The sequence below is a fragment of the Bos indicus genome, chromosome 22 (genome assembly GCF_029378745.1).
Source record: "Bos indicus isolate NIAB-ARS_2022 breed Sahiwal x Tharparkar chromosome 22, NIAB-ARS_B.indTharparkar_mat_pri_1.0, whole genome shotgun sequence".
Taxonomy (NCBI): domain Eukaryota; kingdom Metazoa; phylum Chordata; class Mammalia; order Artiodactyla; family Bovidae; genus Bos; species Bos indicus.
This window is the reverse complement of record NC_091781.1, coordinates 49,910,725-49,936,318: the sequence shown is the minus strand read 5'-3', so window position 1 is coordinate 49,936,318 and position 25,594 is coordinate 49,910,725. Positions and strand designations below refer to the sequence as shown.

Here is a 25,594-nt window from a genome sequence, read left to right as displayed (position 1 = left end):
AGTCCCCAGCAGAGAGTCTCACAGAGACACTTCTGAGCTCAAACCTTATTTGGAAGAGCCTGAAAGCACTCTCACATGCCCTGGCCCAGGCACGGACAGTCCAAGCAAAGAAGCAGTTGTTTTATATTTAATTTACAAAAGAGACCCCAAAATAATAATAATAAACTATCCAGGGGCAGGGGAGTAGGGTCAGGTCCTCCCCGGCCCAGCTGTGCCCCTCTTCCTCTCTGGCAGGGAGAGACGGGGCCTTCCAGGGGACTGCCCCTCCCCCTTAGAACAGGGGGTGGGAGCTGGTAAGGACATCCTACCGGGCATCCCAGAGGGCTCTGCCCCTCCAGACTCTGGTTTGTCCACCCCTTGCAGGCTCCTACATGCCTGACAGACCCCTTGTGGCAGAGGCCAGCTGGCCTGGCAGCTGGGTGAGAGACCCTTACAAAGTCTAGGTGAAGGCCAGGACTGCCACTGCCAGCAGGCCAGTGAGGTGGGACCCAGCCCAGGCCCCACTGGCACCCCCAGCTGCCCGCCTGCGGTCCCACTGGCATTGCTCACCGCCCCAGCCTAAGTAGCACTGGCAGCGAAAGTGCATCTGTAGGTGGTTGCGGTCGGCCCAACTGAGTTCCCCCTCTGGTCGCAGCCGCGGCTCATCAGGTGCGTGGCTAGGCACTAGACGGAAGCTGCTGGCACTGAGGTGCAGGAAGGTGTGAGCGTTGGGGTCCCGGCGCACACAGCGCCCATGGCCATGGCACTGGGCCCAGCTGCAGTACTGGGCAGCCCAGGACACATTGACGACATAGGGTACCAATGACCGAGTCAGATAATCCTTGAGGCGTCGGCAGGTCTCCTGGGGGTAGAGGACAGGGAGGAGGGTCAGCTGCCTTAGCCCATGTGGAAACTCAGTCCACACTGTGTGACTGCACCTTCTTTTAACAGCGCGTGTATGCATGAATGCACGCACATACACGCGCGCACGTACGCCTGAGCCCTCACTGTTCCCATTCCTTCTAAGAAGAGGGTGGGGGCAGGGACTGGAACCCAGCAGGGCAGGTGGGGCAGGGTGGAACTCAACAGCTGGTCAAGACAACAACTCCCTCTTCCTGGGTGAAGGGCAGGGGTGGGGGTGGGGGTAGATCCTGTCTTCACTGTTGGGACACGGGCTGCCTTGGGAAGCAGAGGAGGGGAGCACTTTGAGGTTTGCAGCCAAAGTGCAAACACTCTGCCTCTCCCTGCAGACTCAGCTCTGGTTGGCTGGGTGGGTCTTACTTACGTTGCTGGTGGTAAACCCTGCGTCACCCCAGAGGATGACGCCAGCTGCACCCAGGGCAGCACTCTCACCAATGGTGGAGATGAGATCCATCTGTAGGGGAAGTGGATGAGACCACAGGGTGAGAAGGACAGGTCGGGGGGGCAGGCCCTAGCCTCTACCAATTTGCTGACCCCCGACTGCATCCCAGCCCTCCCCTTCTCATCCCCAGGCAGCAGCTGTTGCGCTTTCTCCTTAAATGTTTAAGCCATTTCCACCCCCTTCTTTGGCCTCCGATTCTCAAGCCAAGGGCCCACTTGAGCCTGGCATGTATCTATCAGTTGTGTCCAACTCTTTGCAACCCCATGGACTGTAGCCCACCAGGCTCCTCTGTCCATGGGATTTCCCAGGCCAGAATACTGGAGTGGGTTTCCATTTCCTTCTCCAGGGGATCTTCCTGACCCAGGGATCGAACCCAGATCTCCTGCCTCGCAGGTGGATTTTTTACCATCTGAGCCACCAGGAAAGCCCTACATCTGTCAGGATGGACTACGAAGTCAGAATGCTAGGCCTGAATGCCTCCTCTGCCTGGATTTCCTGGGAAGTTCTGGCCACACTTCTCAGCATCTCTGGACCTCAATTTTCTTATCCACAAATGGAGATAACAATGTCACCCTCTCATAAGGTTACAGAGAGAATGAGGTGAGGGGATGTAGAGTAGTCAGTAAACTTGAGGGCAGGAGGCCCCCTGGTAACCCAAACCTGCGGTGCTTTCCCAAGGAAGAATACAGGGCCCTGGGAGGCACATACCTCGCTAAGCCCTGTGAGTCCACGGCTATAGGTGGGCCTCGTGAAGACGTAGACGGGGAGTGCATGGTTGGCATGGTGGACGTCAGCCACGCGAAGAGCCTCCTGGACACGAAAGCTGACAAAGTTGCGGCCGTGAGTGGAGGAAGCCAGTGTCTCTTCCAAGTAGACAGAGGGGAAGAGGGCCGTGCTCTCGGCCCAGAGCCAGGCCAGCTGGTCATTTCGGGAGACCTCAACATCAGGGCAGCGGCCTGTATAGGTCTCCCAGTTCTGCACATAATCATGGTTGTAACAGTCAGGGAAGAGGTAGAAGCCCCATAGGTGCCGAGGCCGAAACGCCTTGACAAATCGCAATGTCTCCAGCATGAACTGCCGTGCAGCGAACTCAAACTCATACTGCGCCTCCTTGGCTACGCGCTCTGGTGGCCAATCAGGGTGGCGAATGGCCACCAAATGGCGTGATAATCGGCGGTACACATCCTTGTCCTGCCAGTTGCGCACCCACACTGGCCGCCAGTCCTCCCAGTCGATGACTGCCAGCCCTGCAGGCTCCTGTGTACGAATGTAGTGTTCCACGTGTCCCTTCAGCATCTCCAGGTGTACCCAGAGGCTGCCATTCTGTGGCACACCACCATGTACTGACCTCCCCACCGAATTGAAGTGTGGATACATGCCCAGCCGGTCACGGTAGAAGATGGTGATGTTCTGATTTACAAAACCCTCGTTAGGTGAAGCCTGAACATCAAAGGCCTTCATGTCCTTTGGGTCCAATGGCATCTTGTGGCGCGGGCCACAGTCCTGTGTGGGCACATCCCATGCGACCACAAAGGGCCGGCCCGTGAAGATGGGTGGTGCTGTGGGCTTCAGCTCCGTGGCCCATGCCACCACCAACACCAGGGCCAGTGTGACGGCGGGGCCCAGGCCTGTCCACATGCTGGGGGCTGCAGGAAGTCAGTGTCACCTGCCAGGCACCAGCTCAGGAACTGGTAAAAAGGTGGGAGACAGCAAGTAAGTCTAGAGGATCCTGGAGGTCATCCATCCCAAACCCATCCACGCTCCCAAAGCCCATGCTGCATTAGGCCACCGTGCCCAGGACTGTTCAGACTCTGTTATTAGCTATAACAGATCTGAAAGACCATAGGCCACTGAAGGACAGGCAACACATCCCCGTAGCTCACTGCCAGGAGCACTGGGCTCCTTCCTGGACAAGTAGCCTATGGCTAGGCAGGCACTGCTGTTAGGTCTGTGACCCCTTTGAAACTGGACAAATTGAGCTATGGACTCACTGCCGAAAGGCTCACCCATGACTGAGTATCACCCAGGACAAAGTTTCTGAGAGCCCCAAACCGAGGCCCACTCTACCCCGTGAAGAACTTTTGATCCTGAGAAATCACAGCATTTGGGTGAGGCAAGGCACAGCTCTTGGAGTAGCTAGGAAGCTGTAACTCAGCCCCGAGTTGGTATCTTTTTTAGCACCCGCCCAACAGAAAAGTGAGGCTAACAGACTTTATCTCAGCGCAGACACTCTCCCCCAGCTTGGTGGAGGCCCCGCGGGGACAAAGGGGTGGTGGATCTCCCACGGTGGCGCCAGCAGACCGGCCTTTCCCTCTACAGCTACCAGGAATGCGCGTGCCCGCGAGCCAGGCGGCCGGGGGTAAAAGCCCACTCCACCTGGCCTTTGTCCGGAACCCCGCCCCCGCCCCGCACGTGGGGGCTGAACCCTGCCGGCAAGGGGGGCGGTCTGGGCCGCCTCCCCGTGGGGTTCAGAACAGAGCCCGCGGAGACAGCAGCTCGGCTCGCACTGCCCTCCCTCACCTCGCGCAGGGCGCCGCCGGGACCTGCGCCATGGCCACCTCCATCTCCGTCCCAGCCCGGCCCGCAGCCCTCCACGGTTCGGCCCCGGCTCAGCACCTCTACTGGCTCCGCCCCCCCACCCCAGCCCGCCGGCTCTTTAAGAATCCAGCGCGGAGGCGGGCCCTGCTCAGGATTTGCGACGGGGGAGGGAAGGTGTGCCTGACTTTCGAGCCGCCAATACCGCGCTTTGGGCTCCGAGGACCCCAGATCCTCTTCCGAGGAATGTAGCCGTAAGTCTGGGACTCTGAGGTGCCTCCAAATGGGGCTTTCTTCTGGAGTCTCAGCCACGAGCGCCAAGTCAGCCTAAAGTTCACCCCCGCAACCTGCGACCAGTGGTACACTCCTCCCTGCTCCGCTACGCGGCCAGCCGCTTAAAGGGACAGCGTAAAGGACGAGGGTCGGGAAGGGAATGAAGGTAGTGTGACGTTCCCTCATTCGTCCGTAAGGAGGTGCTGTGGGACCTTGAGGCCTTGGCTGGGGGCAATAGAGAATCTGGCTCTGCACCTCTGAGTGTAATCTCCAGTCCTGGGGCCCCCTTTGTATGGAAAGGGGGACGGTGACCCGCAGCCTGTCTGCGATCTCCCGGGACAGTACTGCCCCGCCCCCCCTACGGTTCAGGGCTCCCCTCCCCCGACCCCGGTGGGAAGGGAATCCCCGCCCCTTGCCCGTCTGGGGCTGGGGGGCCTAGCACCCGCGTCTTAGCCCATCCAGGGCTGGATGGAAGCAGTGGTTGTCCTGGTAACACAAGCTGTGAGTCGCAGTTAGGCCTGCCTGGCTGGGAGCCTATAAGCCCAGCGAGCCCTGAGGGTAGGGCGTCCCCCTGCTCCTGACTTGCAACTGGGACGGCCAGTCCTTGGGCTCCTATCCCCTCTGTCCAGCCTCTGGGGGCCCTGTGGGAACCCCAAGTCGTCCTTTCAACTCTGAGAAGGCTGCCACCCTTACAGAAGTTCCTGGCCGGACAGCAGAGAAAACCGGCTCAGCCAGAAGGGTTCCCCTGGGCCTCCGCTGGGTATCCCGTCTTTTCGCCCTGCACGCCCCTCCCTCTGGGGAGCAGGCTTGGAGCTGCAGTGGAAGCGAGAATTCCTTGCCTCTTCCTAAATCCGCTTCCCCGGGGTCCTCAGCTCCCCAAAGGGCCCGGGTCTACTTGGCCAGCCCATTCCCTGCGCACGCGCCTGGGAGGAGAGAGAGGGAGAGCCATGTACCAGAGTGCAGACCAGTCGTCTGCCCTGGGCTCACCTGTGTGGGAGTCCGTCGGCCCAGTAGGTCGGCGGCCTCCCTCCTTCCCGGGGTAAGTCTCTAGCCAAGCTATTCGCGCCAGCTCCTGCCCTTTGGGCAGCCCGCCGGCGACTTGATAAACCCCATCCCTCCCACCGGCTCCCGCCTCCCACCCCAGCCCTTTATCCTCACTTCCTCCTGCCCCTCAGAGAGGAAAGGGCCAGGAACAGGCGCGGGGGAAGGGACCGCCTTGACCCTGTTTCCCTCCGGTATGTCCTGCTGGCTGGTTGCCTGCCCTGCCCCTCCTCCCCTGAGTAGGCCCTGGCCCAGCAAACTGCACCAGGTGACAGGAAGGCTGGAGGACCCAGCCAAGGTGCCAGCCTCCCCCATGCTGACAGCTTCCCAAACCTGCCCCTGAGGCTGAGGCCCATCCTCAAATCCAGCAGCTTATGAGTGGAGCGGCCCTGGTGGTGGTGCTTTGGGAAGTCAAACTACTTGGGGGATGTTTGGCAGATGGTTCCCTAAAGCAGGTGGTGAAGAGAACCAGCCCTGGGGTGGGGGATGTTGGGGGAACTTACAGGAGCTGAGTCATTTTTTTTCCACTGAGAGCGGAAGCATCTCATGTGTGAGAGTGGACAAAGTGTGACAGAGTGTTGATATGGGTGATGTGGGGGGGACAGGCCCTGGGAGGCTTCTGTACGGTGCTCTTCTGTCAGAGGACATTCCTGGTTGGTTCTAAGATGTTGCCGAGTACAGGGCTCCTTACAAAACTGGTGAGGGGAGGGGTGTATTTCTGTGGGAGAGAGTGTCCATAATGTGGCTGGCTCCAGGGAGGGCTGCAGCAGGGTTCCAGCAGACTCCTCCAGAGGTGCAGACAACTCTGCACACCCTCAAATCACCCTGGGCTACTCCCCCTGGACCTACCATCCCACCCCTTTGATGCCTAGGGCCTCTCCCCTAATAGAAAGCTGTGTAAGCCTGGTGGAGTGGGGGAGGTGGGCACATATCCTACAGTCTACCCCTGATGACTATGCTGGCTCTGTAAGGGACACAGGCCTTAGAAGCTCTAAGGGCAGGGGCCCCTGGGGAAACAAAGGCCAGACCACTGTTCCAGGGCAGGGACATTTCCTCAGGCAGCCAGCAGGAAGGAAGTGCACACAGCCCAGTGGGAGGGAGTGGGGAAGCACTGCCATGACCCCCATTGTTTCCCGCTTCAGAGTCAGCTAGGGCAGGCCCAGCACAGGGAGTTCCCCACACTGGGACAGTGATGACGGGATGCCATCCGGCACAGCAGAACCCTGGCCCTGGGGCAGTCAGTAGGAGGGGCAGTGAAGGGTGATAGGGCCTTGTGCCTGGCATCTTACTGCGCAAATGGGAAGAAACCCAGAGACGAACTTCAAGTCCAGACTGCAGAGGGTGATCCTGCTCCAGACTTGGACCAGTTTAAACCTCCAAAAGACAGGTAGGTCAACCTCTCAGACCCAGCAGCCTGCGTCCCTGAACTCTCTTTTCCCTTACAGGGAGTTGGGCTGATGGCCAAGGCTAGGCCTGGCAGAGAACTGGCCTCACAGCCCGACCTGAGAAGTGCAGGCCAAATGTTCGCGGGGGCAGGCGGCAGGTGAGAAGGCAAGAGCAGAAAGGATGAGAGGAAGTACTGGGTGAATTGAGTTTAACCTGCTGGAACAGAAGCCCCAAGTCTACACTCCTGGTAGTGCCCACCAGGAGAGGCAAGTGGATTTGGGCTGCAGTTTTGGAGGAGGTCAAGGGCAGTGGCACCCACCTGGCTGCTGTCCACCTAAGGCTGGGCCCTCGAAGGTCTATGGGGCTTAGGCTGTGACCTCATGTAGGTTCAGCTGCCTCAGCTGGGAACAGAACAACTGTTCCAGACCTATCTGAGGTCACACTGTCATCTCAGGTCAGGCAGGTGGGGCCAATCCCTACTGAAGTATCCCAGGGCCTTCCAATTCCAGGGTCTCCACTTACTGAACCTAATACAGGAGTGGCTCTCCATCCTGAGTGGGTCTGTAGTGAGGTGTGTGTGAATACACTGCCACCTGCTGGTTGTAGCTGGGATGGCCGCACTCTGGACCTTGCCAAACATTGGTGCGACCTGAGTCCTGGACCCAGGTCTACCTTCTATGCCCATGTGGTAGTCCAGACACTGGGTGTCACAGCCTCAGAGGATGTCAGTCTTGTATGCAGGGTCTACAAATAATTTTATTGAACAAATAACACAACAGCCTTCCTAGATTGAGGACTACCCTCCCCAAGCCATTTCTCACACGCTTAAAGCACAGAGTTTGCACAGTAAGGAATTAAAAAAAAAATCATTTCTATGTAGAAATCAGACTCTGCCCCAATAACATCATGGACTAGACTATTTACAAGCTTTCACATTTTAAGTATTCCTATTATGGTTGTTTTCTTTCTGCCCCTATCCAGGGGCTCCAGTACTTTTCTCTTGACTGATACTGAAGGGAGGGGTATACTGTAGGGAAAAGGGGTGGTGGGCTCCTCAGAGCTACTGGCACCAGCCCTAGGGTGCTGTGCCTTACCACAGGGTGGTGGATGTGTAAGGGCAAGGGGGATTAGATACAGTAAGTGGGATGGGGCACAGGCATCCAGAGCCCTTCCTGATCCCCATCCCACACCCTCTCAACTTGGGGTGGGGGGGAGGGGGAGAAACAACTAGTTGCAGTGGGGAGGGATCGGGCCAGCCCTGGGTAGAGGGAGAAACCTCCCACACCAGTCCCTACTCCTATTAACAGCCAGCAAAGTGTCCATCCATCTGGGGCTGGGAACAAACAGGCAGGTAGGCAGGAAAAATCAGGCTTGTTCTGCCCCCAGCCTCTGTCCAACACAGGAGGAATCGAGGTAGCAAACGGCTGAAATGCTCCAACGAGAGGGTAAAGGAAGTGAGGGAAAGGAAGTTCCCACTTTTGTAGAGCTCCCATTGCCCTGGGGCTGGAAAAAGGCAGACCTTGCTTTTAAAGTGCTGTAGCCTCTAGCAGGGCTGGGCCCTAGGCAAGCTTGGAAGAATGCAGGCCAGGCAAGGGCACAGGAACCAGGCATTCCTGACCAGCATGTGCCCTGCCATGCTCCTTGTAGGGATTGCTGGGAAAGGTGGACTGGTAACTCCGCCATCAGCCCTCACCAGCTTCCAGCCATCTCTGGTCCACATACAAACCAACACCCAACCAGCACTGTAGGACTGCCCTGCTCACAGCTGAAGGTTCCAGGCCAGTGGAGTTTATTCACGGTTGTGGCCCCAGCCTAGGTTCCTCAATGGAAGCCACACCTTGAGCCTGGGGGTGTCTCGCTGGGGCAGGGGGTGTTTACGCCTGCCACCCCCCAGGCTCACACCTCATAGAGGATCACGGGGAAATCCACGTGGATGCGGGGGGGATCCAACTTCACGGTGCCCTGCCATGGAAACAGAGGCTAGTGAGGGCCGGCTCAGGGCCCCTACTCCAGGAAGCCTTCCTGTTCCTCCCAGTGCCTCCCCCCAGAGCCCCCACCACGACAGCAGACTCCATCTGGGTCTGCCTCCACACATTCAACACAGGCTCTGTGACCACGGCCCAGCCCCTCACCTGAGGAATCAGGTTCTTATGCACCCGCCTCAGCTTGGCCCGCTTCTGCCCGTTCTTGGTGACGATTGTCTCCTCATAGAATTCGTGAGCCAGATCCCCATCCTCGTCATAGAACATGGAGCTGTGCAGAGCGAGAGGGGAACAGGCTGGGCTGGAGCCCCACGCTAGTCATGGCAAATGCCATAGACCACAGGGAAGTATGCCCTCCCCCCAGTGGGGAAGAACAACCTTGGTGGGAGAAAGGGAGGTTAATATGTTTGGAGAATCTTTTGCTTAGAATCTGGGGTCCACTAGAAAGTGGGGAGTAGGATGGTGGCCAGTGCTACTCTGTCAGACCCTAAGAAGAGAGGCCATACCAAAACGTCACTGGTTTGTTCAGCAAGAGTAGCCATTCGATCAGGTCCTTGCCTTCACCCAGGACTTCTAGAGTGAGAAGGATGGTGGCCTGGGCATGATGGTCTCATTCCAGAAGACACTGCTGGCCCAAGGCCAAAGCCTGAGATAGCAGATGCCCGAGCTAGGAGGGAGCCTGAAGGAAAAAAGGCTGAATCCTCCCCGGTCCAGGTGGCTGATGCAACCAGACTGCCATTGTTGGGGTCCCCCTAGATTCCAGCAACACCTGAGCAGCAGTCCTCAGGGCCCATCAGATCCAGGCCCATCTAGTGCTCCTATCTGGGCCCCTTGTGGGAGGGGAGAGGTCAGTGCCCCCAGATCTGGGAAAACATACCTGGGGTGAGGGTCTTTTTCCCCAGGTCCCAGCCTCAACGCTAGGGCCCAGTCCTACTCTCCCAGCCACTACCCAGAGAGGTCCAACCCTACCACAGACAAAACAGAGGGTCATTCTCTTCTAGGGAGAACTGGGGGTGAGTGAGAATAGGAGCCTTCGGCTAGCAGGCTGGGATGGAAGGGATGAAAGGAAGAGGTTCTGGAGTCTCAGGGAGACCCTCTCTTAGCTTTATCGTACGGAGGACCTGCCCAGGGACAAGCCTCAGGCCCACTCTTCTCCTAGGGAGACCTTCAGAGCAGCCAGGCCACGAGGAACCGCCTGTTCGGCTTTCCCCACCCTTTGTTCCTATGGGGACCTGAAATATGGGAGTCGTCCTGACTCGGGTGTAGGGGGTACAGCAGCGGGAGCGCCCCATGTCGCGAGACGCCCAGCCGCCCGTCTGTCCTCCCGGGGGCGGAACCCCGCGCCCTTACCCGCGGCGCGTGAATACGAAGGGGGGCACGACTCGGCCTCGCGGTCGCACCAAAGCTTGCTCAGCGACCGCCGCCTCTGGGCCGCCGCCCCCCGCCGCCGAGGTGAAGGGCCACAGGCCCCGAGCTTTGGAGCCGCTGGCGCCCATGTCAGGGCCGCCGGCGCATGGCGGGCCCGGCAGTAACTTCGCTCTTACAAGGCCGTCGGCGCCACCATACCCTGCCTGGGCCTTGGCTCGCAGATGCCGCCGCAGCCGCTGCCGCCGCCTTCCGCAGGCTCCGCTGTCTCCACGGAAACCTCACTTCCGCTTCCGAATGCGCCGCATGCTGCCCCCTCTGATTGGCTGCTTCTCTCGTCGGTCCGCGGGGCGGGACCAACAGCCGCCCTCAAATGCTAGGTACCCCAGCATGCACCGCAAGACGTCAGCTCCCAGCAGGCCACGCTCTCTCCAGCTCGGGCAGCTCCCACCAGGGAAAGCGGTGGCTGTGTCCTCCTCCTTATTTCTTTAGCTTGTATGGCGGCTCTTATGTCCCCAACCCCTAGAGGTCAGGCTCAGTGGACCTGCCCAATCACCGGGTACCTCCCCCAAACCAGCACTTTAGGGCCTGACTCCAGGCCAGACTGGTCAGTGCCCATCTGGCTTCTATCCCCATACCTTTTTTGCCATCCCCAATTGTGGCATGTGGAGGAGAAACTCAACCTAAATAAAATTAAGGAATTAGCCTATGGTTGTATATCTACATTCAGGGCCAAAGAACTTCAAATTCAGTGTACTTTCCAAACCCACCAGAAGCCTTGCTTTATGAAGGTTTGTGGATATTAACATCTGTACCTTTGGTACCATGACCAGTGTCTGGTCCACAATAGAATCTCAATATTTGGTGAAGTGCCTTCCACAGCATGGAGTGTGTGGTTTCTCTAAGCTCTGGCAGTTGATGTTCTTACCCCCACTACAACCTTAGCCACAGGGTTTGAGTGATGACTGAGTACATATCCATATACCACATCCTTCACAGATTTGTCCCATAGTTACTGTGAGCCTGTCCATCAATCTTGGCAGCCACTGGCTTGTGGGGCAATTACAGATGAGGGCCCATAATAAAGAATCCAAAAGCAGAATTCTTAAATCTTTATTTAGCCATTTCTCTCAGACCCCAGGCCCTGATGACTATCACCCCCACCCCTTTCCCCACAGGAGGCATTCAGCTGAGGCCACAAAATAGTACATACATTCGCACACATCATCAAAAATACCCAAGGGAAGGACCCTGGCTTTGACTGGCAAACAAGGCACAGACACCTGGGCCAGTGCCCACGTTCAGAGAGCCTGGCCCAGGGACATCCTCCTTGGAGGAGGCAGAGGCACTATTGCTGCACCCTTAGCCAGCACTCCCTGACCTGAAGGTGTGTGAGGAGTCAGAGGGTGCTGGAGAGGGAACCCTAGACTCTTCCTTGATGCCTGTCTTATCTTGAACACCCACCCTTGGTTCTGATAGGGCTATCCTGAGACACCCCCCTCCCCCATCCAAGACCCAAATCACACAACCGTTCTGCATAGACAAGGGCCCTCATCCCTGCAAACGACCCTATTCTGTTTGTAGGGTCTCCCAAGATTCTCATATCTGAGACACAAATTTAAAGAGACTTGTGTCTCCTCTACCCATGCTGCAAGCCTGGAGCAGCTTCTCAGGGCAACCCTGGCCCACCATGACCCAGTACGTGGCAGAAGGGTGAAGAGCCATGCTCTGCTCCACCCACTGGTGGACACAGGGGGCCAGCTCCTTCGCTGTTCTCTGGGCTCGTTCCCCCAGCAAGAGAGGGCCTCCATGCACACTCATTCCTCAGGCCACAGGGGCCTTTGCACACTCACACGGCACGCCCTTGGCGCTGCCTACTCTCCTCCTTCCACCCCAGGGTACAAGAGGTCACCCCAGGGGGCAGGCGTGCAGGGCTTCCTGGATCTTCTGGCGACAATAGGAGTACTTCTGCAGGATCTGGCGGAGGTGTTCCTCTTCCTCCCGCTGCAGGATGCGCAGAAAGTTGTGTAGCTCAGGCATGCTGAAAGCGTCCCACTGGAGGGGGAGAAGGGAGACACAAGCTACAGCAGGCACTACCAAGCTGGCAGGCTCTCCCAAAAAAAGATGACTTTATCACGATCATGCAGCTAGGATGGTGCTTTCCAGTGTCAGGTTCTTGCCTGAGTGGTCTGTGTTAAGATTCCCAAAAACAATACATAGAGAAGATGGGTCCCACAAAGTAGGGCAGTGATCTTGCAGACAGGCAACCAAACCAATGTTCCTTAGCTACCTGTGGACAGGTCATGCCTCCTTTCTCTGAGTTTAATCTCACTCTGCAGAGGCACTACCTTGGAGCTGGAGAGCTTCCCGGTAAAAAGTTCTAGTGCCTAAAGACGGGCACCTCCGTGTTGTCCTGTGCCTATCTGTGTGGCTCTGACCTGGCCTGAGATCACCACGCCATCAGATGGACTCCTGCATCTCCTGAGGACTTCCCACGACAGGGAAGAGCAGTGCGTCAAGATAGTTCTTCCTGGTTTCCTGAGACGAGCCCTAGACCTTGGCATGAATATCCTGGAAACCTCCACTTTAGCTGCAAGGCTCACACACTTCTGCAGAGGCTTTGCAGGGCTTGTCTGCAGCCCTGTTGCTCCTTCAAGTCTTACGGTAGCTGCAACCCTCCGGTCCCACCCAGTCACACCCAAGAAACTAAGGAGAGCTGTTACTCACATTCACCTCCCCAGAGTCATTCTCCTTCAGCACAAAGCTTAGGGCCTTCTCACTGGGCCCTGCAAGGAGCCGGAGGCGTAGGGGCTGCTCATCATCGGACAGCTTCCGGAGGTACACTGTGGGCCAAGCAGAGGGAAGGGAGGGTTTAACTAGAGCCAGGCACAGCCCCCTCAGCTCCTGCATGCACAGGCACATGTATATATACCCTCACACATGGTGGGATGGGGTGGGAAGCCCACCTTGGCCATGGCGCTCAGCCCGCTCAAAGAGTGCAAACTTGCGAGGGTCATCCACCACCAGGAATTTACGCAACAGGGCCTCGATGACCTCACGTGCCCGCGTGCGTGACAACACATGCAGGTGCTTGACAGCATCCTTGGGCAGGTAGAAGGAGGTGCGGCGTTTCACAGCTGTGCCCCGCCCTGGGCCTCGCCGGGCATCCTGCAGGGAGGGTGGCTTCTTGCTGGAGGGAACTGAGACAGGGCGCACCAGCTTCAGTTGAACCTTGATGAAGCCTGTGTAGGAGCCATCCTTGTTCTAAAGAGGAAAAACCAAACTGTGATTAGGTGCCAGGTGAGATGCAACAGGACTGGACCCTACCAGTCCACTTAGGGCTAGGGTGGGTGTGAATAAATCACTGCTCAGGCCTTCCCAAGAATACCTCAACTCTGACCTTCTGGGCATCAGGCATGTGGCTGGGTTCCTATCTCCAGAACAGGCTGTCAACTCACCAGGCTCATGAACAAGTTGCTGTTGATCTGGCCATTGTACTCCTTGATCTTCTGCTCGATCTCAGCTTGAGAAAGGTCAGGTGTCTCCCACTCCACGGGCTCGTCCTGAAAGATGGGCAGGCATGGAGAGAGGGCCCTCACAGAACCCATTCCTCTGCAATGCATGTCAAAGGCAAGAAGATAAACTCCGGGTGGACCACTCTGTAAAATGGCCTGTGGGCAGCCTTTGGAAACTGACGGACACAGTTCATGGCCTGATGAGAGGAAACCATCACAGCTCCTGGTTCTGCATTCTATGGACACAGCCAAGGCAGAATCATTTGGCTTCTCTGCTGCTGGCCTGGAGCCTCCTCAGCCCTGGGGAAGGTTCTAAGGACACCTTGAAATCAAGGCCAGGATAAGATCAGGGACTCTGAGAAGGAACATCTTGATCTCAGCACCCTAGTTGGGTGGGGTCAAGGTGTATCCTGGAGAAGGCAGTTCACTTTGCCTCTTGGCCTTGACCATGACTCACCGCAGGGGGAGAGGTATAGGGATTGGTGCACACCAGGAGACCAGCCACCAGGAGGCAGGAGGAGAGGGGCAACTGCTACAACCTTAACACTTCTTGGTGGGGGACTTGGGCCAGGCCTACATGTCTCAGACACAGTGAGAAAACCACTATGACATGTCATTTGATCTTGACCCAAGTTGCACAAAAGGCAGCCTCAGGCCAGGCTCCAATCTGCCAGAGGTGGACATGGGCAGCCTTCTAGTAGAGCCTGTCACACAAGTGCCAAACAGGGAAGCTTATGCACCTCCTCCCTGCTGTCTAGAAGGTTTAGCCCAAAGATTTTAGCTCCGCCACTCAGCCCTTCCCCTTGCTCCTCCAGGGACTGGATTCTTGTCAGAAGGGTGGTGTATGGGCCAGGGCTTCAGCCAAACTCCCTTGTCTCATTGCATCAGCCTTACTTCCTGTTGACGTCAGACAGGCCCTAGTAGGAATGGGAGTGTCACAGACTCAGCTGAGATCATCACTGACCAATGCACTGTCCCAGAGAAGTTCCCATCAGAAGGTCTTCTGCAGAATAACCTTAATCTTGTGCTCAGCTTTGAGCCCAGGACAGCCAGACTTCTTCCTGGCTACTGCTTTGGAGCCCCCTAAGCTTAAACCATCTGATGGCTCAGATGGTAAAGAACCTGCCTGCAATGCAAAGAGACCTGGGTTCGATCCCTGGGTGGGGAAGATCCTCTGGAGAAGGAAATGGCTACCCACTCCAGCATTCTTGCCTCGGAAATCCCATGGACAGAGGAGCCTGGAAGGCTACAGCCTAAGGGGTTGCAGAGATTTGGACAGGACTGAGTGACTAACACTTTCACTTTCAAGTTTACACCATCTCATGCGAACAATAGGAAGGACAGATGAGGGGGTAGGGTAGAGTTCACAGCCTTTTAGCAATATGCTCTTCACCTAGTACCTGCAGCTGTTCAGCTGTCAGCAAGCTGTTGACACTGAGGACTGAGGCTCTGGAGAAGCCTATTTGCTTCCCCAAGCTTCCAAAAGTCTCGTAGATAGAAAAGAGCATTGAGAAATGAAAAACTTGAGCAGAAACCTTGTTGTAGACAGCTGGAAATCTTGTAGGACTGGTAAGAACAAATGGTCTGGATCCTGGAAAATGAGGGATGTGGGGGGATAAAATGATGGCCAGAGGGGCTGGGAATAAAGGATGGAGTGTTTGTTCCATCCAAGGAGAGGATTTTGGACAAGGCATGCCCCAGGAGAAAAGACTGTCAGGATGGAAGAGGTGCTAGGGGCAGGAGGAAAGCTGAGCAGAATCCAGTGCCAGGGCAAGAAGGAAGAGAATTCTGTTTACAGAACAGGGTGATCAAAGGGATGCTACTCACTTATTCCCCTTCCTTATGATGGCTCTGAGCTCTAGCCTGGGTCCTCCCTCTTCCCTTCCTGGGTTGTCCAAGAGCTCCAAACTGGGATGCAGTGACCTCAGTTCCAGCCCCTTCCCAGTTCCCTCCAGGTGAACCTCCCTCAAGGACTTGGGACTGGAGGTACTGCACTGTCCTGCCAGGATTCTAGAGGAGAAAGTTTCATTTTCCATTTTCTAAAACTGACTGCTGGAGGAGAATTCCACAAGTTGTCCCAGAGGGACATACAACAGGACCTTGGAATTTCCCTTCTGCTGCACTCTAGCCACTCACCCTCTACTCTGCCACTGTCCAGAGTGACTGATGGTTTTTTTTTTTTCTTAACTTATTTTTAACTGAAGGATAATTGCTTTATAATATCATGTTGGTTTTTGCCATACATCAACATGAGTCAGCCATAGGTATACATATCTTACATACAAGATATGTATGTATCTTGGGACTCCACAGCCTGCTTTTCAACTGGTTAGTGTTTTGTGGTTTTTCTCACCTTTCCATGATGGAAAGTGGCTCAGGCCTGAGTGACACAGGGACAGTCCCAGGGATCCACCCTCAAACCTTGCACCCAGACTCTGGACTGAGCTTTCAAGGTATAGAATTTTCATCTAAATAATCACTCATAATCACCCATAACTCCTTTCTCTTGGCTCATGTAAGGAATTCTGCCCCATTGCTGCCAGGTACACTGAACTTCACTTCATGGTCCCCATCTCTCTTTCCTGCTCTGCCGAGGTGTACCAGCTCTGAGCCTGGAGGTCACACTCATGGTACACAGCACAGAGGTCTCTGATAATGGGGACATCTGGGAGGCTCTCAGAGGCACAGCTGCTCCAGTACCACACTTTATAGTCCTAGATTAGTAACCCCTATCTCTTGATTCCGCTCAGGGCATTTTACAATCTAGCCTTTCCCACCTTTCCTGGGTGAAGTGTTCCTGAATGCTGACAGTCCAAAACAAGGCTTCCTTTCCGGCTATTCCCAGATCCCCTGGTCTGCTCTGATTTTTCTATATATGCTGCCCAAGCGAGTACTCCTGGTCCACTGAAGAGGAGGGTAGACTGAGAATCTTCCACATTCCAGCAGCTGGTGACAGGCCGGGACCGGCAAGAGGTGGGAATCAAGCTAGCTCCATCCAGGAGTGGAAATGGAGGGGCCTGGACCTTCCTTTGCTTCTCTCCGACCTTCCTTTGCCTCTCTCCTAAACACACTTCTCAATTCCCGGCGAGGACTCCTCCCCCTCCACTTCCTCCAGGTCCCCCAGAGAAGGGGTGGGAGCGCCCACACGCGGAAATCGAGGTGGTAATCTAGACTGCACAGTCAGCCTTAGTAAGGGGTAGATAATGCCTGCCGCTGGTCTACCCCAAGCCACTCAGCTGTTTCCCCTGGTTCAACCGGTCTGTGACAGAAACAGCAAGGGCTCGGCACCCAGTACCGATGTGCTGAAAGCCAGATACACGGTTCCGAGGGCTGGCCCCGGTCCGGTTCGAGATCCACGCTGACAGGAGAGCGGAGCGGCCCACAAACTCTCGAGACTGCAACGTACCGTGGAGGGGCGGGATCCCAGCGATCGCCCCCGCCCGCCTCCCTCAACCCCCAGTCCCCACCTGGTCCCGACGCGGCCTGCGCGCCAGCGAGGTACGCGCAGTGAAGTACTGCTCGAGCTCTGAGTCCGAGTCCTCCTGGCTGCAGTAGCCACTGCTTGTCGTGCTGTTCCAAGTCATCTCGAAGGAAGGCGTTCCCGCGTCCGCCTCACCCATCGCCACGCCCGCCAGTCCGCCAGCTCCGGTGCACCGGTAGACTCCCACCACCGCCCCAAGCGCGTGTACGCGTGCGCACCCGTATATGAGTGTGCGTGCGCCGGAACCAGTGTCCGCGCCGCAACCGTTAACACTGAAACGTAGACAGCCAGGATCTAGCTGTCATCTCATTGGAGGAGGGATGTCGAAGGGCGGGGTCACACACGCCTCGCCTCCAAGAATGATCTCAGCCCTCAGTTCAGCGCCGTCTCGCAGGCCCCGCCTCCCAAGGGACACTATGGAGCTTGTGCGCATGTGCACCAGCGTGGCCTCGAGGCCGGATGCAGCTGCGGGAAGGTGCGGAAGTTGTACTTGCGCGTAGTCTGGGCGGCTCCGGGCGGTTAGGGCCGAGTCAGCACCCCCCCGGCACCCCGTGGAGCCCGCGCGCAAAATTAGCCACTCTCTGCCACCGGGAAGTCGGCTATCAAAACGTTTATTGCGCGTAGCGCCGGGCGGCCCTAGGGGACGCCTGCAATGTGGCCCGCTCGTCCACGCATCCCTGCCTTGCCCGTGAGCTCCCCAGTCCCGCGCTCACCACATTCGTGTCCCGCTCCAGCGCCGGTTCCCAGCCCAGGTCCCGGGGCCCGCAGCAGTCTAGGGAGACGAGCGCGCGGCAGCGGTAGTGGCAGGTGAACTTGCAATCTGCAGAGAGGCCTGGCCGTAAGGTGGACGAACCCCAGCACCAGCTCGGAGGAGCGTCCCAGGGACAGAAGCGAAGCCCCGGGATGAAGGCCGTTGCTCGTCGTGTTCTCCATGATTGGCCTTATCTCAGTTCCCGTTAACACCCACTAGCACTCAGATTTTAGAGTCTCCCCCCGTCCCCCCCGCCCCCAGCGCCTGGAAACTGGCAGGGAAAACTTCATGCTGTTAGGGATCCGGGCCTGCTCAACAGTTGGATTTCTAGCGCCTAGGGCAGAACTTCCCCTTCCTCATTATCAGCGTCCCTCCCTCCTCCCATTTACTGGAGGGGGAAACAAACTTTTAACTCAGTGCCGCTTCGTGTCCTTTTTCTCTATTCCCCTTACACTCAAAACTTACCAACACTGGTCTCTTAATTCCTCGCCTTCATCCTCTACCCATTCCAGTCAGTCTTGTTCCCCTCCCTCCAGGAAACTCAGAGACCGCACCGCGGAATGCGGTGGTCCCTTCACCTCTTCAGCATCCTCCGATGCTTGCTTTCCGGATTCCCCGGGGGGCCCTCACTACCGCGGTTTTCCTCCCACCTCACTGTAGCCCTTGCTCAGGGGGCTTCACTTCTGTTTCAGCTTCCAGATCTAATGGTGGGGTGTCCGAGGCCCAGTCCTGATCGCTTTTCTTCTCTGTGTACACTGACCTACCTTACATCCAAGGCTTCCATCTGACCTCCTTGAGATCAAATTCTGTGTGTCAGTATCTTCATTTGGCTGTCCAATAAACATTTCAAGCAGACATGGCCAACATTTAACTCACTTTCCTACTCCTTTTAATTCTTCACTTCTCCTCACCCCTGCCCTTGCCAGAGTTCCTCAACTCAGCAAAAAACAAAAACCAAACCAAACCACCCCAACTCATCCTTGATTCCTCTCTTGTTTCTGCCTCTGACACACACCCAAATTGTCCTGTTTTTCATTCCCATGGCCACTCCATTTCTCCTTGGGAACACTGCTATCTCCCAGTCCTTGTCATGCTTTGTATGCTGCCACAAGTCCCATACTCATCCTAGCTGAATACAGATAAACTCCTGTACTAGATAAGAGAGTCTCCATCACACACAGGCTTGGGACATCTTCCCTAAGTTCCTAAATGGGCCAGAGCAGTGATTCTCAACCCAGGCTACACATTAGAACGACCTGTTTTTAAAAATCGCTGGTACACTCCCAGTGACCTGACTGATTCAACAGATCTGCAGTAAGATCCAAGGGTAGGGGTTTGGAGGGCAATAAAAGCATCCCAAGTGTTTCTAGATGGTGTATGGCCAGTCAGACAGCAACCTCAGCTTGCTGGTGATTTCTGGGAGGGCAGAAGCACCAACTGGTGTGTGGTTGTGTTTCATGTTTTAGCAGCTGGTTGACTGAACCTGCAATAGGTATTTGCTAAAGGCAGACTCAAAACTCCTGCCTGCAGCCCTGTGCCCAAGTTTCTGACTATTTCCAGGCCTTCTCCCATAGGTGGGTAAGTTCCCTTCACCACAGGCATTCTCCTGGGGGACTTGGCAAGTGAATCTTTCCAAAGGGGCAAGTGTAAGAATGTGAGTCCAGAGAATGACATGCACAAGCCTTTCTCAAGAAGGGCCAAGGCAGTGGTTAAACTTGAAAGTAGCACCTTATTTACAGACAAGCGCGTTTGCCTAACTGTCTCAGAAGCAGGTGGAGCTTGGCAAGGTTATAAACTATCAGCCCGCACTCTCTTGTGCTATGGGGCAAAGGTAACGGACCTGGTCCGTGGGGACCGTCCCCCCGACCCCCTCCATCGCAACTTGGCCCTCAGCGACGGGGCTGTCCCTTGGCTGCCCGTTTCGCTCCCGCCAGTTCTTGGGTCCGCTACTCACGCGCGCACTGCAGACCCTTGCGCACGACGCCCCAGATGAAGTCGCCACACAGGTCACACCACGTGTGCGTAGCGGGCCCCGCGGGCTGGAAGCGGTGGCCCCGGCCCGGGACCTGCTGCCTTGCGGCGTTGCGCGCTGTGCCCGGCGCGATGCGCAATGCATTGGCACGCTCGAGCCGGGTGCGCCCCGGGGCGGCGCACCGTTCGGGTGCCAGTTCCCGCAGTTCAATGAGCTCAGGCTCAGCGGACATGGCCCGGTCGGGCCGGGTCTCCGGCCGGTTCTGGGCGCTAGCGAGCGCGGGGCGGGCGGGTCCGCGGGGCGGGCCCCGATTCGGCGCCGCCTCCAGGATTCAGGCAGAGCCGCGGGAGAGCAGAGGACAGCGGCGCAATGGAAACCTGGGCGCCCGCGCTGTGTCGGCCCGCAGGCGGAGTGGGACGGCGGGTGCGGCTGGGGACTGCTCTCTCAGAGTCCCCGCCCTCCGTTTCCTATCCTCCCTTCATCCAGCGAGCCACTCCCCTCCTCTTAACAACCACGACGACCTCAAGGGGCCACGCGGAAACAGGCGTGTTTGTGGAAGCTAGCTTTACTTTACAGTACTAGAGGAAGAGGGTCCCCACATCCGGCCCTTGTCCCCCCCCCCGCCCCCGCCCCTCCCACCCAGGCCTCCTGCCCCAGCCTGGGGAGGCTGCACCCCAAGCCTTCCCGCCTGATAGAGCAGGAAGTGGGGAACGCTTAGCTTGGGGGGAGATGGGTCAACAGCTCTTCCCGCCTACTATCCTCACCACCTGGGAGGCTGGGGCACTTGCAGAGGCCAGATTGAGATCCAGAGGTTTTGGGGGGACACTCGAGTGGGTTGTAGGCATGGGTGGTTGGCCCTCAGCAGCTGCAGCCTTCACTTGGCTCTGTCCCCCTGGACTGCCAGGACACAAGCCTTTCCATGCTTCTCCCAGTGCTTGACTTGGCACTCCCTGCAGGCAAATGGGCCGGTGAAGATGCAGTGCTCTAAGGGGTATGGAGTGGAACTTAGGGGTCCAAGGTCCTGGGATGCCCTTACCTGCAGCAATACCACTCATTCTGGCACCGGGAGCAACGCTTGGAGGCCTCTGCACTGCAGTAGGCACAGCGGGGCCGCTCTGGAGCCACTGCCTCGAGCACATCCAGTCTGTAGGTCTCAGCCCACCTGGAAAATGGGTCCAGAAGGACTTGCTGGACCTGTGGGTGGGGGGACAGGAGCAACCCCACCCACATCCACGCTGCTACCTCCCTTATCCCTCTTCTGCTGGCTTAGGAGGCCTCACCTTCGTGCCTGCAGCCTCAGGTCCTGCTCCGAGGGGCTGAATACATGCCGCAGCTGATGCTTGGCGATAGCCTGCCACTTGCCTTTGTTCTCTCGCTCTAGCCGCTCCCAGATTTCTGGGATCTGGGGAAGAGAAGCAGAGAGTGGCAGGGAGGAGGAGCTGGTCAAGTGAGCAGTGGTCCTGACCAACTAACTTCCAAGAGCCTACCTGTTCCAACACCAGGTCCTTCTTAGGGGGCTGGGCTTCAGTCAGGGCCAGGTGAGCGAGGAAACCCTGCAGGTCTGCCAGGTTGGGCAGCTGGTCGAGCAGTGTGTCTGTGAGGAAGGCCCGAAGCTGCAAGGGTGTCCAGGGGAGGCCAGTGTGAGGCGGTGCTGACCAGAGGGTTGGGGAACAGGGAGGGCCTGGGCTGGGCTGGACTGGGCTGAGGGTGCCAGTGGGACCCAGGTCCCACTAGTTGCTGTTATCACCTGAGGCCCAAGGTGTGGAGAGAGGGCTGCGGCTGAGGTAGGCGGGCAAAAATAAACATCAAGGGTGACCCACAGCAGGGCAGGGGCTGTGGACACTCATGTAGGAGTTTCCTACCTTGAGTAGCTGTCCTTTGGCAAAGCTTGTGAGGCAGTAGCGGGCCCGGGCCTCAGGGCTTAACAGCAGGTTGTATAGGGCGATCCACACCTGCCCATCCAACTTGCTCAGTTTTTGCTGCTCTGAGGGGGTCACTGTCTGCCAACGGCCGCTCTCAAATTGCTGCAGCTTGCCTGGAAAGAGGAACCAACATACGGGGTGAAGGCATTGCGTGTGCTTTGAATGATCCAGCTGCGTGGGCCATAGCACACACCCACGCTGGGGTGGGGCTCACTTCAGAGCAGCGTGACTCCTCAATAGTGGACACACAGGCCTTGCCTGCAACAGAGTCCAGGTCTAGGCCCACTGTGGGGGAAACATCCTGGTATTTTCTTTGGGCAAGGGGGCAAAGTTTATCTGGCTGCAAGTGGCCCACCCCATCAATCCTGGAAGATGTCCTGGAAGCAGTGAACTGGGGCTTAGGCGGGTGGAGGAGGACCTTACCTCCTTCCCGTCGGCTCCAGGGACTGTGCTCCAGTAATTCCACCAGGAGACAGGGCAGGTTGTGGGTGCTGAGCATGCGGCTCAAGGTGCTCAGGGAAAGGCTAGGATGGGGATGGGGAGGTGAGTGGAGGTGACAGGCCCAGGCTCCCAGCCCTCCACTGCAGGCCCCAGGCCTGACTGGGTTGCCCACCTGTCCACACAGTCTGTGATGTAGCGAAGCACTGAGAGGGCCTTCAGCGCAATCTCAAATTCCATCAGCTCTGCCTGCTTCTGCAGCTCCTGGGGTGGGGGGTAGGGTGGGGCACATGGTGTTCAAGCTAGGGGGGACTGGGGTCTAGCCCTTGCCAGCCCCAGGGCACCTCAGCCCACCTGCATGGGGCTGCTGTACTGGGACTCCTCCTCAGGAGGGGCACCACGGCCACTCTGGGCCACCAGGAGAGTCAGTTTGCGGTGGCAGTAGTCCACCAGGTCCAAGACAGTGTCCTCCGCTGACTCGCACACCTCCTGAAGGGCAGGGAGGGGGAAACGTCCTGGCTCTGATGCTCTGGCCACACAGACACAACCCCCCTCGCCGCCAGACTCTCGCCGAGGGCAGTAGCCAATGGGCAAGGTGGCTGCCTCACCTTGTGGAAGAACACTGTCTCCAGGAGGTTGATGATGGAGGCCTCGTGGTGTAACTGTCACATAAAGAGGATAGGGCCCAGAGCTGCTGAGAGCGGGATACGGGCTACCAGCCACCCTCTCTAGTCCAGGGCTGTCTGAAGGGGCGGGCAGGGCTATGCACCGACGGCCCAGCTCACCACCATGTAGATGGGAAACGTGTTCTGGGGCTTGAAGTCCTCCAGCTTGCACAGCACAGGGAACACCTTCTGCTTCCACATCTCCACTGCAATCAGCTCTTCCACCAGCGTCGGGATCTTTGAGGGGGAGGGCAGAGGACAAGGGGTGAGATGGGCCTGTCTTGGCCTGCCAACAGGTCAGCCCAGTTCAGCCCTCCTCAAATTCCCGTGGACCCCTAGGCTCTCCTATGCCCCATGAATTCCTTCTCAAACCTCTCTCCTGCACCTTGAACCTTCATTCCCAGCTGCCTCCAACACCTCTGGGAGGGTCTCCATCCCCCAGGCTTCATATGGATTGGTCCTTGCCTTGTCCCCAGGCTGCCATGCTCCCCCTCTGCAGTTGAGCCCTTGCCCCATATCCCCCATCCAAGTGCACCCTCAGGCCAGCCTTCTGCTCATGCCTCCTGCTCATGCCTTCTCTTGTCCTTGTTCTCTCATCTTCAGAGGCTTTTGTGTGCCTTGGCCTCACTCTTTTCTGAGGTCCTTCTATAGTGCCCTATTCCTACCCCACCCCACCAGTAGGGGGCTCCACTTTTTCCTTGCAGAGGAACCCTTTTGTCAGTGATGATTCAGGTCATCTACTGGTGCCACCTCCTGGCTCACATTCCAGTCAAGCCAACTCCTGGTTTCTAACTCCCTCTCTCTCTCTCCTGTTGGGGAGGTTGTCCCCTTCTATGCCAAAGTTCTGCCCCACTTCACTGGGGGCCCCTCTCTAGCCTGACAGGCTATTCAGGAATGCCTTTAGAACTTGGGCCCTCACCCTACAGCCTAGGCTGTTCTAGGATCCAGGACTATCTCCCTAATCAGCTTGCACCCTGCTCCCCACCAGGCATGCCAGGGTCCTACACACTCTTCTTTCTCCTTTGGGGAGGGCCGAGGTGCCCATCAGAGGGAAGTGTAGGCACCCAGTTTCTGAGAGGGTAGATGGGTGGTGGGGTGTGGGGTGGTAAAAAGGCAGGAACCCTGCCTGTGACTCCAGCGTACCTTCCCATGGGTGACCAGCAGCTCCTGGATGGGCTCTCCCTGGCTGGCCGTGGCATCGAGGATGGCCTGCATGTTCAGTTTCTCCAGGTTCTCATGCTGCTGGTTCCACCTGCCCCGGGTTGTGTGTGCATGTGGGTGCACATATGTGCAGTAGGATTGGGGGTCAGGGCTGGGTGCTATTGAAGCCTAACCCTATTCTGAGGGGTCCAAGGTGGCTCAGGACCATATAACCCTATCTCAGAGAGGTTTACCTCCCCAACTTAAGGGCCCCTCCACGCTGGGCAAACCGTCTCCTCAGAGGACTCTGGCCCACACTCCCCCAACTCAAGGACTCTGACCCCATGACGCCGCCTGACCCTGTATTCAGCGGCCTCACCCTCTGGAGCCCATATCGCGCAGCTGGAAGCTGCGCAGTCCCCGTACTAGCACATCAGCCTCGCCCGGCAGCAGCAGCTCCAGGTCGCCCATGTCTCCGCAACGGACCGAGAGCGTGAAGGTGGGGTCTGGCTCTCCACGGGCAGCAGCTGGCTCTGGGGTGGCGATGCCGACACGCTCGGGGACCACGGTCTCCCGCGGGGCCGAAGTCTGGGACCCTACAGTTGCGGAGCTGTTGCTGCGCGTGAGTCCTCGCCACCATGGAAACGGTAAGCTCGGCGCCTGCGCAGTGCTACCTGGGCCCCGCCCCTGCTGGGTCCTCACCCGCCAGCGTCTTGCTTGCCAGTCAGGCTGCGGGCAGCAACTCTTTTTGGACTCCTAGAGCTTTCTCCCTCACAAACGGCTGCAGCTCGAGGGTTCCAGACTCCTGCAGCTTAGGCTCCCTCCTCAGATGGATGTCAAGTCGGCCCGCCCCCCACCAGCTCTTCCAGTAGCGACTCTCTTTCCGCCCACATTTGATGCTCCTCTCTCTGGCCTCCTTGCTCCAGCATTTCTGGCGTCCAGCTCCACCTCGTTGGCTCTATCCCCAAAATACTGCGCAGGGCTCACAACTTCTCTCCTTCCTAGTCCGGGCTGCCATCACCTCTCATGTTACTGTTACTGGTGGAAATGGTTCCACCCTTGACCTTCCTGAGCTTTCCTCTGCCTTATAGCATATGGGATCTTATTTCCTGGACCAGGGATCGAACCCCAGCCCTTGGCAGTTTAAGAGCTTGAAATCCTAAACACTGGACCTCCAGGGAATTCCCACCAGGAGTCTTTTAAAGGTGTATATGAGGGACTTCGATAGTTCAGTGATTAAGACTCCACGATTCCAATGCAAGGAGTGTGGATTTGATAACTGGTTGGGGAATTAAGATCCCACATGCAGCGTGGCTAGAAAAAAAAAAAATTGTACATGAGACATTCCTTCCTCACTTGACAGTGGATCTGGCTGCCTCTGGCCCTCAAAACATTGAATACTATGGTAGCTCAGATGGTAAGGAATCTGCCTGAAGTGCAGGAGACCCAGGTTCAATCCTTGGGTCAGAAAGATCCCCTGGAGAAGAAAATGGCTCCAGTATTCTTGCCTGGAGAATTCCCCCAACAGAGCAGCCTGGTGGGCTACATGCATGGGGTCACGAAAGAGTCGGACACCACTGAGTGACAAATAGACGTCAGAGAGATTTTGGATGTCCAAAGCAGCTTATCCATAGCTCTGCAGAGATCAGGCTTTTGCCTCCTGTCCTACCTCCCGACTTTGTTTCTTGCCCCGCTCCCCCTTGCCCTCTATGTTCCAGTCCCATGGGCTTCCCTTGGCTTCCTCACATATCCCAAAGCAGATTTGGATTCAGGGCTTTTGCACCTG

The 25,594-nt window shown here is 57.2% G+C and overlaps 4 protein-coding genes across 9 annotated transcripts; all 4 read right to left on the bottom strand.

Annotated features, from left to right (window-relative positions):
* Nucleotides 1–111: 111 nt before the first annotated feature.
* Nucleotides 112–8,820, bottom strand: HYAL2 (hyaluronidase 2). 3 transcript variants are annotated; one of them, XM_070776669.1, is made up of 4 exons: nt 8,710–8,820; nt 2,051–3,030; nt 1,265–1,354; nt 112–841 (listed from the first exon to the last, which is right to left on the bottom strand). In XM_070776669.1, exons 2-4 carry the CDS (start codon nt 2,978–2,980, stop codon nt 440–442), a joined length of 1,422 nt encoding a protein of 473 aa, XP_070632770.1. In that variant the 5' UTR covers nt 2,981–3,030; nt 8,710–8,820; the 3' UTR covers nt 112–439. The 3 variants fall into 3 exon arrangements, with proteins under 3 accessions (XP_070632770.1, XP_019839957.1, XP_019839956.1); XM_019984398.2 differs by lacking the exon at nt 8,710–8,820 and adding an exon at nt 5,138–5,260; XM_019984397.2 differs by lacking the exon at nt 8,710–8,820 and adding an exon at nt 3,863–3,988.
* TUSC2 (tumor suppressor 2, mitochondrial calcium regulator) lies at nt 7,309–10,214 on the bottom strand. Its single transcript, XM_019984396.2, has 3 exons — nt 9,910–10,214; nt 8,710–8,830; nt 7,309–8,539 (listed from the first exon to the last, which is right to left on the bottom strand). The coding sequence occupies exons 1-3, from the start codon at nt 10,053–10,055 to the stop codon at nt 8,474–8,476; spliced, it is 333 nt and encodes a 110-aa protein (XP_019839955.1). The 5' UTR covers nt 10,056–10,214; the 3' UTR covers nt 7,309–8,473.
* Nucleotides 10,215–11,021: 807 nt separating this feature from the next.
* On the bottom strand, nt 11,022–20,066 carry RASSF1 (Ras association domain family member 1). 3 transcript variants are annotated; one of them, XM_019984868.2, is made up of 6 exons: nt 19,626–20,066; nt 17,634–17,740; nt 13,383–13,487; nt 12,891–13,188; nt 12,652–12,767; nt 11,022–11,979 (listed from the first exon to the last, which is right to left on the bottom strand). In XM_019984868.2, exons 1-6 carry the CDS (start codon nt 19,873–19,875, stop codon nt 11,833–11,835), a joined length of 1,023 nt encoding a protein of 340 aa, XP_019840427.2. In that variant the 5' UTR covers nt 19,876–20,066; the 3' UTR covers nt 11,022–11,832. The 3 variants fall into 3 exon arrangements, with proteins under 3 accessions (XP_019840427.2, XP_070632783.1, XP_070632782.1); XM_070776682.1 differs by lacking the exon at nt 19,626–20,066 and adding an exon at nt 18,436–19,570; XM_070776681.1 differs by lacking the exons at nt 17,634–17,740; nt 19,626–20,066 and adding an exon at nt 16,907–17,290.
* Nucleotides 20,067–20,266: 200 nt separating this feature from the next.
* ZMYND10 (zinc finger MYND-type containing 10) lies at nt 20,267–24,455 on the bottom strand. 2 transcript variants are annotated; one of them, XM_019985146.2, is made up of 12 exons: nt 24,188–24,455; nt 23,812–23,920; nt 22,789–22,905; nt 22,612–22,665; nt 22,358–22,492; nt 22,179–22,267; nt 21,989–22,089; nt 21,506–21,678; nt 21,131–21,256; nt 20,924–21,045; nt 20,680–20,805; nt 20,267–20,593 (listed from the first exon to the last, which is right to left on the bottom strand). In XM_019985146.2, exons 1-12 carry the CDS (start codon nt 24,277–24,279, stop codon nt 20,518–20,520), a joined length of 1,320 nt encoding a protein of 439 aa, XP_019840705.2. In that variant the 5' UTR covers nt 24,280–24,455; the 3' UTR covers nt 20,267–20,517. The 2 variants fall into 2 exon arrangements, with proteins under 2 accessions (XP_019840705.2, XP_070632777.1); XM_070776676.1 differs by lacking the exon at nt 23,812–23,920 and having other exon boundaries at nt 24,188–24,454.
* Nucleotides 24,456–25,594: the final 1,139 nt, after the last annotated feature.